The following is a 12,390-nucleotide window of genomic DNA, read 5'->3' on the forward strand; positions in this document are numbered from 1 at the left end:
GGCCCGGTGACATCACCGGAAAACGAGTGAGGCCCCGCCCCGCCCGCCAATGGGGCGCCTTGGCGGTCGGTGACGGTAGCAGGGAACGGGAGAGAACCCGGAAGGTTTCACAGCCGGAGCGTCGCTGCCCTGAAGAGAGACCCAGCCGCTCGCCTGCCCGCCCTCCCTCCCGCCATTGTATGCGCAGATGGACCCGGTAGGAGTTGCCGCCGCCCCCGACGCCGGACCGGGCCCCGCCTGGCAGAGCAAGGTGAGCGCGGGAGGGGCGAGGGGCTGAAGCCCTAATGGCGGCGGCTGGGAGCTGCCAGGCCTGGTTCGGCACCTCACGGCCGTCTCCGGCAGCTCGACCCTGCGGGGCTGTAGAGGTGCGGCCGCTGCCACTGGGAAGTGGAGGAGGGTAGAGGCACGTTTGGGCACGGGCACTGTCTCTGGCCGACCTTCGGTCCCGGCAGCGGGGCAGGCAGGGCTGTACGGGCTTCTGCCCTTCTTCGGCCCGCCTCCCCGGAGCAGCCTGAGGAGGTCGGAAGGGCGCTGTGGTGTCTGCAAAACCAGGGTGAAGGTTGTGCGGCGAACCGAGCCCTTGGCTCCACTGCCCGAGTGAGCCATGAAGCTCGCTGGACAGGACATGTCCCGTTTGGCTGCTCCTAGCAATTATCTGCTTGGTGGAGAGAGCTGCTGTCGGATCCTGATAAAGCTCTTTGGGTGAGCAGAAATTGGATCCGAGCTTGGTTATCGGGGCGGTGAGTCACAGTTTGGTTAGATAGATCATTCCCTAAGACCTGCCTCCCCCAGGCAAAGTTTTGTGTGGGCTTCTGTGGTTTTGTGGGGATGTTAAGATGGCTGTCCTTTCAGGGCTCGAAAAACAGGGGGAAAAGTTGTGCATAAGCCATTACTATCGTCACATTCCAAGAGAAGCTTTCCATAGGCTGTTTGTACACTTGTAAGCAAACTTCGAGGTCAGGCTTTGCTCCTGTCTTCAGGAGGTACTGACACTGACAAACTTACTCACCTGCTCCAGTTAGTAAGTGATCATCAACATCTTAAGTCTGCTGCTACCTATTGAGTTTAAGAAACTATTTTATGTATTTTAGTTAATCATACTTCCATAAGTATCTGTAGAAACCAGTCTCTTGTAAGATTACATGAGTTTATTTTAAAGCCACTGATAACTAACTATCCATACTTTTGTGTTGCTACTGAATTCCTTGCTGACTCAAATACAATGCTTATTTACAGTGTCCATGGGGAACCCCGAGCACAACATCAATATCATGTTCCCTTGCTGATGTAATGAGTGAACAGCTGGCAAAAGAGCTGCAGCTAGAAGAAGAAAATGCTGCTTTTCCTGAAGTGGTTGCGTAAGTTTAAATCCTGGATTAGTGATCTCTGTTGTTGTGAAGCCATCTTCCATCTCTTATGTGTTTCCTTACTGTGTGTTTAATGTGCAGTGATAAAGTAAATGCTTCACCTGTTATGTCCTAACTATATCTTCACAGCTCTTTTAGTGAAGATGGCTTACCCAGTTAAAACTCCCTCAGGTTCTCTTCTCTGTCACATTTCCTTCTTTCTTGATATTTTCTTTGCATTGTTTTGGGTGCTTTAAGCCAGTCTGTAAGTTGTGTTTTGAGAAACATTTTCAGAATTTTTTTTTTCTTCCCTTTTAGCGACTTGGTAACTGTTTATAATGTTATTTAAAGAACTGCCAGGTGTGTCACCTGTATCCTCTTAATACTTGTAAGCTTTAAAGAGCTTACTAGTTCTAACATACAAATTTTGACTGTGTTCTTTTCTGTGAAGCAGGGCGAAGCAACACAGCTTTCATTTGTTTTTTTAAAGTGGTTTTATTTCTAAATATATATATATAAATATAGACATACACCTGTATCCCATCTTTCTCTTTCATGAAACGTGTGGTAGAAATAGAGCCTAATGCTTATTACAGAATGGCAGACAAGTAGAAGTTTAAATAATATTTGCATTGTAAAGAAGTGCCAAAGATCTGTTAGTCATTATGCATCTCTGCATGGGGTCTTTTATATAGAGAGTGATGAAATGGTATAAAGCAGTGTTTCTGTTTAGATTACTGTGTTTAATTTTTTAAATATCTGCTTTCTTTTTACACAGTGTTGCTGAAGGACCATTTATTACAGGAGAAAATATTGACACTTCTAGTGACCTAATGCTAGCTCAGATGCTACAGATGGAGTTTGACAGGGAATATGATGCACAGCTTCGGCGTGAAGAGAAGAAGATCAATGGAGATAGCAAAGGTACCTTCATCAGAAATATTTTTGCTTTAGAGATATTCCTGGCAGTCTGTTCAGGCTGACAGAGCTTCGAGGAAGTAGCAAATCTGTGATAATCATGGACGTGCTTATTTGTTTTGTTTCTCAAGTCTCCATATCCTTTGAAAATTATCGGAAGGTCCATCCCTATGACAGTGACAGCTCAGAGGATGAGGTTGATTGGCAGGATACCCGTCATGATCCCTACAGAGCAGGTATGTGGCAGTTTTAAACAACAGAATTTCTTCATTCAATAGACCTAAGAATATGATGTTTTTGTAATGTAAGGAGACATTCCAGTTGTATGTAAAATCAGGTCACCTAATTGGGAGATGTTACGCAGGAATCCGGGTGGGTAACTTCAGGCTTCTGTCTGACAGTATACTGGCTTCAGTGGCAGAATCTGGTAAAACAACTATTGCACTGTTGTGGAAAGTATTGTGTGATGTGTGTATCTGTCATCCACATTTGGCTAGGAGCATCTGAACATGGTATTGAATATTCCTGTCTTTAACATGCCCAAAGTGTGCCCGACACCCTAGAGAAGTCAGTCAGAACACAGCAAAAGAAGCTGTCATGTTTACACAGCAGAAGAGAAAACTGCATTAAGATGATATAATTGAAGTATTTTATTCTGTTTAATAAGTAAAAAATCATGTTATTCTTGTGGGCATTTGTGAAACCTTTATGAGCTGAGTTTTGTTTGTTTAAATGTAAGATTTCATTTATTTTTCTCACTACTGGCAGATAAACCTACTACTACACCAAGAAGGGGCTTTATAGGAAAAGGAAAAGACATAACTACTAAACATGATGAGGTGGTATGTGGAAGAAAGAATACTGCTCGCATGGAAAATGTAAGTGAAAATTTAGGGAAACTCATTTTGTGTGTAAAACTGGAATGTTGTAATGCAACCAAAGAATGAATGCTTGCCCATCTGCACTACTGTATATAGTCCTGATTTTTTTTTCCCTTTTTTTCCCTCCAATTATATAAAACTGAAGCAGCGTTCTGATTACTCAAATTGGCAGTTTGAATTGTATGGGGTTTTTTGTTAAATAATACTTTGTTAAATTGAGAACTTGTACAGAACCATTTTGGCAAAAGAAGACTATTCTCAAGTTTGGTACACAGGCAAATAGAACACCAAGGCAACACATTTTTGAAAAGCACAGCTGTCATGTAACCTAATTTTTGTAATTATTGTTAGCTTTGCCTGATGAGCCAAGCAACTCACTTTCAGTCAGTTGTTTGACTTGGAGTTTTCCAGTCTGTTTATCCATAGTACTTACCTTCTTTTTTCTTTAATGTAACTGATACAACTTCTGCAAATAAGGAAATATTACAACTGCAATTTTTACAGGGTGTAAAGTAATCTCATATCAATTTGGGCAGAATTTCAAGTTTTGACTTCAGAGCAAGGTGTGTTTTAACAGTGACAACACTACATGAAGTGGCTTTCACATCACTTCCAATCTACCCTTGCTTTTTGCTAATCAGAATGAACAATTTCTGCTTGTGTCAATTTTTGGTGTTTACTGGTAAAAATACTTACATTTCTGTTATTATTCCTTGTAGTTTGCACCTGAATTCCAGGTTGGGGATGGAATTGGGATGGACTTAAAGCTGTCAAATCAAGTCTTCAATGCCTTAAAGCAGCATGCATACTCTGAGGAACGGCGAAGTGCAAGGCTCCATGAAAAGAAGGAGCACTCCACTGCTGTATGTTTTTAATAAAGTCTCTCTGTATACTTTTTATCTTCTGCAACAGCCGAGCACTATTTTGGAAATTCTGTGAAACTTCTGATTTTTAGTAAAACAGTTAATCAATATTACAGTAGTGTTACTGAAGGAGATGGTATCAGCCAGCTCCTACTAGAAAAAAGGCTGTCTTTATTTGAGCTGCCTTACTGTGAGAGCAATACCAAAATAAGAGCAAGCAGCTTCCATTTTTCCAATTTGTCTTTCTAAGATTGTCTATTAATCAGTTACAGTGAATAAACTGCCTAGGAGTTACTTTCTTAAGGTATCTAGAGGACTAATCTTCTGCAGTTGAACTATGTTGACTCCAAATATCTGTCTTCATTGCAAGTTTCAAGAAGATCAGGTGACCAAGTAAACTTTGACTTAATAATTTAGGAAGACAGTTGATAATGCTTTATGGGTGAGTTTAGAAGAGGGCTTGTAATTCCTGCTGTGGCCTTCTTCAAATTTGGGGTTTTTGCTTCATTGTTACTGATATAAAAGGAAGATAATACTTGAGGTAGATGGCTCACTATAGAAAGCGAGCCACAGTCTGTACTTTGTGTTGATTGGTAAAATACTTTATGTGGGACACAGCTGATAAGGTACCTTGCAGTATTAAATCTACAGATGACAGTGCTTTGCTTCATCTGTTTATTTGGTTTTTTTGGGTTTTTTTTCCTATCAATTGAGAGAATGCTCTTAATACATCATTCTTTTCACCTAGTTGAATGCTTGTGGTTTACAGATACTCTAAATTCACTGTAACACAAAGAGTTATTTTAACAAACTGAGTCTTCATTTCTTGCCTACAGGAGAAAGCAGTGGATCCTAAAACGCGTTTGCTTCTGTACAAGATGGTCAATGCTGGGATGCTGGAGACCATCACAGGCTGCATCAGCACAGGAAAAGAATCTGTTGTTTTTCATGCATATGGGGGAAAGTAAGTATATTGTTTGTTACTGACAGTAGCTTTAAGAACCAGAGATGGTTTAAATAGTGGAAACCACAAAAATACTTTATCTCTGTTTTCATTCCCAAGATTTAAAGTTTGTACTTATGTATATGCAGATAATAGTAAAATCTAAAAAAAAAAAAAATATCCAAAACAACAGTAAAGTAAAATCCCCACTTTCCTCCTTGGACACCATTTAGTGAATAGGGACAAATTCAATGTAGCTTTCTGTGGAGAAATACATACCCCTTTTATAAAAAAGAATTCTTCAGATTTTGAGGAACTCTTTCCACTAACCTGCCCCAGGCTGTAGAACTGTCATGATGTTCTTAGGCTCCCTGAAGACTGTCTTTCCATGCAGGTTGCTGTATTATCCATTTTCCAGTATTTCCATGTATTATTCATTATCCAATTCCATCTCTGTAGTTCAGTGAAGGTGCTGTTTGTTACTTTTGGGTTACCTTGAGAATAGTGCTGGCATGCTGTTCGCTTTTCAAGTCATGCAGGAGTTCAGTTGTAATGACTACCATGCTAGAAGGACTGTAGTGTGGTAGTAGTGATTGCAGGGTGTTGAAACACCACTACTTTAAAGTGAGATAAGAAAGATTTAATAAACAGGTAACAGGTAAATACAGGTAACCAGACATTAAGAAAGAGAGGTTAACTTGGAGATGGGGAGAAAGATGGTTTTGGGGTGGTTTTTTGTGGTTTGTTTTGTTTTATTTTGTTTTTTGGGGGGGCTTGAGTTTGGTTTTTTGTTTTGTTTTGGGAGTTTTTTGTGGTTTTTTTTTTTTTTACTTGACCTTTGCACTTGAGGAGTTGAGGAGTGTTCTTTTGCTTAGTATTACTCAATGGGCAGTATTTTTGTGGTGACCATACCATTATTATTCTAATGCAGGACTTTTTTTCACTTGTGATTTTGTGATACATGTACATCCATTAACAGGCCTGTTATTAGCTATGACATTTAAGTAAAAAATGTTAACAAATTGGGAGGCAGAACCTGTTTGCTATGCAATGTATAATGGAAATGCCAAAACTCAGAATTTCATACATAACCTAAATCATAGAACTCATAAATGTAACTAGAATTGGCTTCCAAATTTGATATAAGATAGGATCTTTTCCTCTCCTATATTAAAAATTGCTATACTTTGCAATGTTTAAAAAACAAACCAAAAACCATGTATTTACTTATGAAGTTGTGACTGGTTAACTTTGTTGTGTGTTTGACTTTTTCCATGAGAAGTGTAACTGAAGATAAAGTTATACCTCCAGAATGTGCCATCAAAGTGTTTAAAACAACTCTTAATGAATTCAAGAACCGTGACAAGTACATTAAGGACGACTACAGGTTTAAGGACCGCTTCAGTAAATTGAATCCACGGAAGATTATTCGTATGTGGGCTGAGAAAGAAATGCATAACTTAACCAGGTAAAGGAAAAAAAAAAGTGTCATTGCCAAGTGCCTCTTGTTTTCCTTTGCCAAATGCCTGTTGGTTTCCTGTTTTCTCTTTAAGGAAGTTATGCTGCTTCTTTAAAGTAGTTTACATTTCATTTTTAGGCCGAATAATATACAGCCTGGCAGATTGAATAAGCCTCTTGGTTTTTAGAGTTTACTGAACTGTCAACATCATCAGTGAATTGGCAGCAGAATTTACAATCCAATGTAATTAACAGGGTTTTCAGTAAGCATTTTTAGACCCACTTACGACTTTAAGATCTGACTATTCCTAAGTGGAATTCCTACAAAGCTGGAACTAGAACTGTAGCATTTGGGGTGTGGTGTGGTTTTTTTAGTTTGTTTTTTTTTTTCTTCCTTAATCAGTTTTTGTTTTCTGACCCACAGAATGCAAAATGCAGGAATTCCTTGTCCTGAAGTTGTTATCCTTAAGAAACATGTCTTGGTTATGTCTTTCATTGGCCAGGATCAAGTACCAGCTCCTAAGCTAAAGGATGTAACACTTAGTAGTGAAGATATGAAAAAGGCCTACTGTCAGATTCTTAATGTAAGATCATGCTGTGCTGATTTCTCCTCCAGTTCTGGGTTGTGTTTTATTTTAGGGGAATAACTTAAAGGCCAAATTTAGCTTTATTTACTCTTCAGGGTGCTTGCATCACTGTCAAGTTACAGAGTCCAAAGCCTTAATTTGCTGCTGTTTAATGTGTGACTTGGAATAAATAAGAAATCATATATTAAAAAACTAGTGAATTGAATCCTAGTCTGAAAACATGCTAGAACTTAATGATGTATTTAGCAGCAGAGAAATAATCAGCAACTGGTCCACCTGTTTTGGAAGCAGTATGTAGTCTAGAAAAATTTTCAAGACTTTCTGGGTTTACTGAAGCCTTAATTTACAATGCTTAAGCACCTGCCAGTGGATAGCCCCCTCCCCACCCTCATTTTTAACAAATCTAGAAATCACAGAATGAATTAGAATATTGCCTGGTGGATACTTTACTTTCCCATTGTGTGCTGTAATCAGTTTAAATCTGTGTCTGCTGACTGTCCAATCAGTGTCATCTCCCTGTAGGCATTAAAAAAAACTAAACCCAAGCAACCCAGCAGCTTGAGAGTATGAATGGTCTGGCCTTGAATCTTGAGACCAGTAGAGCAACAGAACCATGTTTTAAGTGAATGTGCATGCTAGTTAGGAGTCATTATCTAAACCTCTGAGACCTCTTTCCTGTGTGACAGAGGTAAGAGTGACAGGTGTATTTAGAGAACGTGTTTATCTGCCTCATACACTTGGACTGCTTGGCAGAGCTGATATGACTTTTCCAGACTCATTCTTCTGACTTGCCAAAGCTAAATTCTGTGATAAAAGCAGATTTTGCTGACGGTTTAGCAAAACTGCGATTCCCTGTATGGAACTTTATTGAAAAATTGGAAAAAATTAATGTAAATCAGGTGGGTGACTATGGAAAGGCTTTGTTTGTTATATTAATGCAAAGGATATTTATTTGGAGTTCAGCACACTTCATTAATTCGTTAATTTGGCTCCTTGCAGATGATGCAACAGTTGTATAAAGAGTGCAACCTGGTCCATGCAGACCTGAGTGAATACAACATGCTTTGGCATGATGGGAAGGTGAGCACAATCTTTATGTGGGAAGGAAAAGGTTTCATCTAGTGTCAGATGTTAATACAAAGTGAATTGCTGTTTCTCTGTGACTACAGGTTTGGCTTATTGATGTCAGTCAGTCTGTGGAGCCGACCCATCCTCATGGACTTGAGTTTTTGTTCAGAGACTGTAGGAATGTTTCACAGGTAGGAGCTCTCTCTCTCTCTCTCTCTCTCTCTCTCTCTTTTCATTTGACAGTCCTCTTGCACTGAATGCTTTCCAAGACAAAACACCATCAAATCAATTTGGAACTAAAAGTCAACCCAATACTGTCTATCTATATATGTATATCTATCTATATAGATATATGTAATTTTTTTTTGACCATACTTTTCCCAAAAGGGAAAAAAGAAAAAAAAAAACCAAAACACCAGTGCCACTGGAATGTAAAATTTCTTTCAGTTATTTTTATGTCCAGGGAAAAAAAAAAAAACAAAAAAGTCATTTGACTAAATATTGTCACTGTAACTTGGGGAAGGAAAAGGAGTATTTTGCTGTGTGTACTAAAGTGTTTAATATGTGGTTTTTATATTAACTAGTTCTTCCAGAAGGGTGGTGTGGCAGAAGCACTTAATGAGCGTGAACTCTTCAATGCTGTCTCAGGTTTAAATATTACAGCTGACAACGAAGTAGACTTCCAAGCAGAGGTATAGCTTTCTCTGTGTCTGATATTTTAATTTGGTTATCTATAGTAGCTTTTGCAATACATTAACTTCCCACATTAGTTTTTTTGATTAGTGTGTGTGAGTATACTTTCAGCGATCATTCTGCATCTTTTTCTAAACTTGATCATTTCAGCATAGTAAAAAGTTGTCTAAAACTCAGATTGAGAGGCTTTTCCACCTCCTTTCCTGATCTCCCAGCTCCCAAGTCTAAAATGCTTTGTGTTGCATATAATTGCTGCTTTCAGTGTTAAGGGAAATTTAGTAATCTGTTTTAGTTTTAAAGCTAATTTTGTTGTCTTTTCTTACATACGTTAAAAGTTGTGCAGTGGTCTGAAAAAAAATAAAAAAGATACAGTTGTTCTGCTTATTTTACATATTTTAGATCTTAACTCGATTTTAAGTTTAGGCTACCAGTTTCAATTTTCATGCCTAAAATCATGCTAATGTAAATATGGTCCAGGAATCTTTAGTCACCTTTGGCTTAAGTTTTCAACTTTTAGCTGTAATTCTTGAAGGCATGCATCCTGGCACCAGACACGTATAAAAATTATACATACAGAAATTCTGTATGTACTATTTAAAGGAAAGGCTACATGGCAATTCTACTTGATTCCAAATGACAGTATGGGTTTATGAATGGAGTAGGAGGTTGAAACTAGTTAACTCCTGGGGTAGCTGCCCCTAGTGAGGAATAAGTAAAGAGAACACAATGTCACTGTTTCAAGATCTTCTGTATCAGTTAATCAAGCAAAACCCAGGTCCCTCACTGGATGTGTTGTGAGCATTAAGGAGGATTTTGTGGTGGTTTATGTTATCTTTTATACTTACAAGTTTTATAGGAAAGAGTTATATTGCTTCTTAGAGGTGAATTTGACCCGCCCATTCGTGAACTTCAGACTTTGACTTTAGTTGCTAGTTGCTAAAACTGCCTCCCCTGGAGTTAGAGGAGGAAGTTATCCAATTATAACAATCTGAAGATTAAAATAATCTACTATCTGTGTTACTTGGATTGTACAAATAGTGAAGCGTAGCTGTCTTCAATTTTCATCATTAATAATTATTGTAGTGGATTTGCATTTTTAATATTACTTGGAATTTCTCCAATGCTGACAGAGTGACTGAGTTACAGTAGAGCTCTTCAGACTTGGAGAAAGGGACATTTCTGTATTTTTGGGGAGCACAATTGAAGTCTAAAGAATCATCCGGTCTTCCCTGCAACTCATGCAATTCAGTTACGTAGCATGAAACTATAAAAGAGTGCTACTCTTTTTCTTACTAGTTGAGGACAGATGTTTCAAGCAGTAGCTGAAAGTATGTTTCTCCATACATGAGACCAAATCATTGGAGCAGAAATACTGTGTATACCTGACCAGTCATCCAAAACTACCTTTTATGTCTGTTTGGAAACATTCATGCATGGTTTTCATGAATTTATTTTTGGCTCTCTAGATTGAAGCTTTGGAGAAGATGAATGAAGATCACGTGCAGAATCATGGAAAGAAACTGTCAATGTTTTCAAGTGATGGAGATCCACCTATATATGATGAATAGCACTGAAGTGTGTAGCTGCTAACAAAAAAAAAAAGCAAATTTACTGCTTCAAACTATGTTGGTGCAGTGGTAAATGTCAACTACCAATGTCAAGAGAGAGTGGTTGACTGGGAATACCAAAATGGGAAACACGATGAGCATACAGTGATGCCTCAGTGTTGTTTGTTTTTATAACTTAGCCTTTTTAACATCAGGCTGGCACTGTGAGAATGGACTGTCACTACCTCTTCAGATGGTCTGACAACTTCACCAGCTGCCCAGTTACGTTAGACTAATGTAGCTGAGGTGGTCATATTTTGCATGATTCAGAGCTTATATGTTTTAGTTTAAAAAATGTAAAGAAAAATCAAGATTGTCTATTTAGTGGGGAATCATTTAACAAACCAACATCTTTACATGTGCTATCTGGACCTTTTTGCCTGAAGTACATGGAATATGGCTCTAACTATCTCTGTAAATACAATTGGGTATTACATGAGAAACAGCTTGGAATCCAGTCACTTCTTTGGTGACCTGCCAGAAAATCCTGGGAGCTGCATCCACATTGTATAAAAAGAGTAAGTTTAGTTAGCTTCACTTAAGTGGGTCCAAGAACTCGGAGTAAGCAAAAAAAAAACCCTCCAAAAAATTAGCTATAATAAATTTGTTTGTAAATAGAAATTCTGGGTAGAGCATTGAACATTCTCACCTTGAAGATAATCCTGGACTATGAAAACTAAATATAGATCATCATTACTTTTAAAGGAAACTTGTTTACTGGTCCAAAAAGAATGCTCAAATTTGTCTTTCTCATGCTTTTATTCTTAACACCAGTCTTTTTATTTTAGTAGGTTCTAAAAATCTAGCACTGCTTCTCTCCAAAACAGCACTTAAAAGGTGAACTGCTATAAAGGGATGGTTTGGAATTAAGAAATTATGATCAAATTCTTTTTAACTCTGATTGCTATTTCTGATACTGCTCTTTATCAAGCAGAATACAGTGTTGCTACATGTGACAGTCTCACAGTGTGCTATGAAATCGGTTTATTTTTTTTAATTGTATTTTTTTGTGTTGGAAAACTGGTGGTGAAGTAAAAACAAGATATTGCAGTGGTATTATTGTGTGGTTCCATGCATTGTACAGGCTTTCACTGACCCTTTGTTCCACACTAAAGCAGCATTAGGGTGAGACTACACTGGTTGGTTCTAACAACAGAAAAAAGGACTATTTTGGTGGGTAATACATAGACTATGAACAACTTGACATTTTTGCCAGTTTCATCCCAGTACTTGGATCTTCTTCCCCTTTCTAAATTAGACAATCATCTTGCATTACCCCCTTCCTTTTGAAATAAAGGAGCTTGTGTCTTCGAGGGACTTAAGTCTGTTCCTAATTGCTCAGTGAAACAGTTGTCCAAAATAAGGGTATCTGGGAAAGAACAAAGTAGGTGCTGAGGGGCAGGTGCTACAGCTATCTAATGCCTTCAGGAAGGCTGAAAGCTTCCATTGCCAAGCTCTACCAGTCTTCCTCAAAGCATTCACAGGAGAAGGCTTTTTTTTTTTACCTAGGCTTATTACAATTTGCGATAATTAGACATTTTTTAGAGAAAAAACTCTTAAAGCAGTTGCTAATACTTTATGATTTTCTCGTGTAGAAAAAAGGTTGATAAGGATATTTGCATCAGATGAGGGGGAAAGAGACCAGAGATGAATAAGTGAGGTGAGAGTTGGTTTTGAGCTGTCACTTAAAACAGAGGAACCTGCCTGTATCATTGTGCTTTAATGGAAGCCTCATTTGTTACTTCTAGTTTTTTTCTAAAATATTATAAAAAAACAGAAACACCCAAAAACCAAATAACTGAAGCAGTGGTCCTCTGCTCTGTGGTGTAAAGCTAGCTACAGGGCCCAATTCTGTTGCCTAAACATCTTTTCATTTCCAGCACTAAACCTGGCTCAGGGTTCAGATTGTAAGACAGGTGAGTATGTTCGTCAAGTAGGTGAGAACAAGGAAAAAATTGCTACAGCAAGTATCTTCCTGGACTCTCTTGAAACAGAAGGCTCTAGGATTATTATTAAGCAAATAGAA

General features: G+C 38.5%; 1 protein-coding gene across 2 annotated transcripts; it reads left to right on the forward strand.

Moving 5' to 3' along the window:
- On the forward strand, window positions 1-11,414 carry RIOK3 (RIO kinase 3). Of its 2 annotated transcripts, none has more exons than XM_030445513.1 (13): window positions 1-250; window positions 1,237-1,358; window positions 2,125-2,270; window positions 2,396-2,500; window positions 3,033-3,142; window positions 3,865-4,008; window positions 4,845-4,972; window positions 6,231-6,419; window positions 6,834-6,993; window positions 7,996-8,076; window positions 8,166-8,255; window positions 8,649-8,756; window positions 10,224-11,414. In XM_030445513.1, exons 1-13 carry the CDS (start codon window positions 188-190, stop codon window positions 10,323-10,325), a joined length of 1,548 nt encoding a protein of 515 aa, XP_030301373.1. In that variant the 5' UTR covers window positions 1-187; the 3' UTR covers window positions 10,326-11,414. The 2 variants fall into 2 exon arrangements, with proteins under 2 accessions (XP_030301373.1, XP_030301374.1); XM_030445514.1 differs by having other exon boundaries at window positions 91-250; window positions 6,234-6,419; window positions 10,224-10,941.
- The last annotated feature ends 976 nt before the right edge of the window (window positions 11,415-12,390 follow it).

The sequence above is a fragment of the Calypte anna genome, chromosome 2 (genome assembly GCF_003957555.1).
Source record: "Calypte anna isolate BGI_N300 chromosome 2, bCalAnn1_v1.p, whole genome shotgun sequence".
Taxonomy (NCBI): domain Eukaryota; kingdom Metazoa; phylum Chordata; class Aves; order Apodiformes; family Trochilidae; genus Calypte; species Calypte anna.

Excerpts from the sequence above, each read along its gene's own strand:
- RIOK3 (XM_030445513.1), top strand. The coding sequence starts at position 188 with ATGGACCCGGTAGGAGTTGCCGCCGCCCCCGACGCCGGACCGGGCCCC. Across the intron at positions 3,143-3,864 it reads ATACTGCTCGCATGGAAAAT|TTTGCACCTGAATTCCAGGT; the intron begins GTAAGTGAAAAT and ends TATTCCTTGTAG. Across the intron at positions 4,973-6,230 it reads TTTCATGCATATGGGGGAAA|AAGTGTAACTGAAGATAAAG; the intron begins GTAAGTATATTG and ends TTTTTCCATGAG.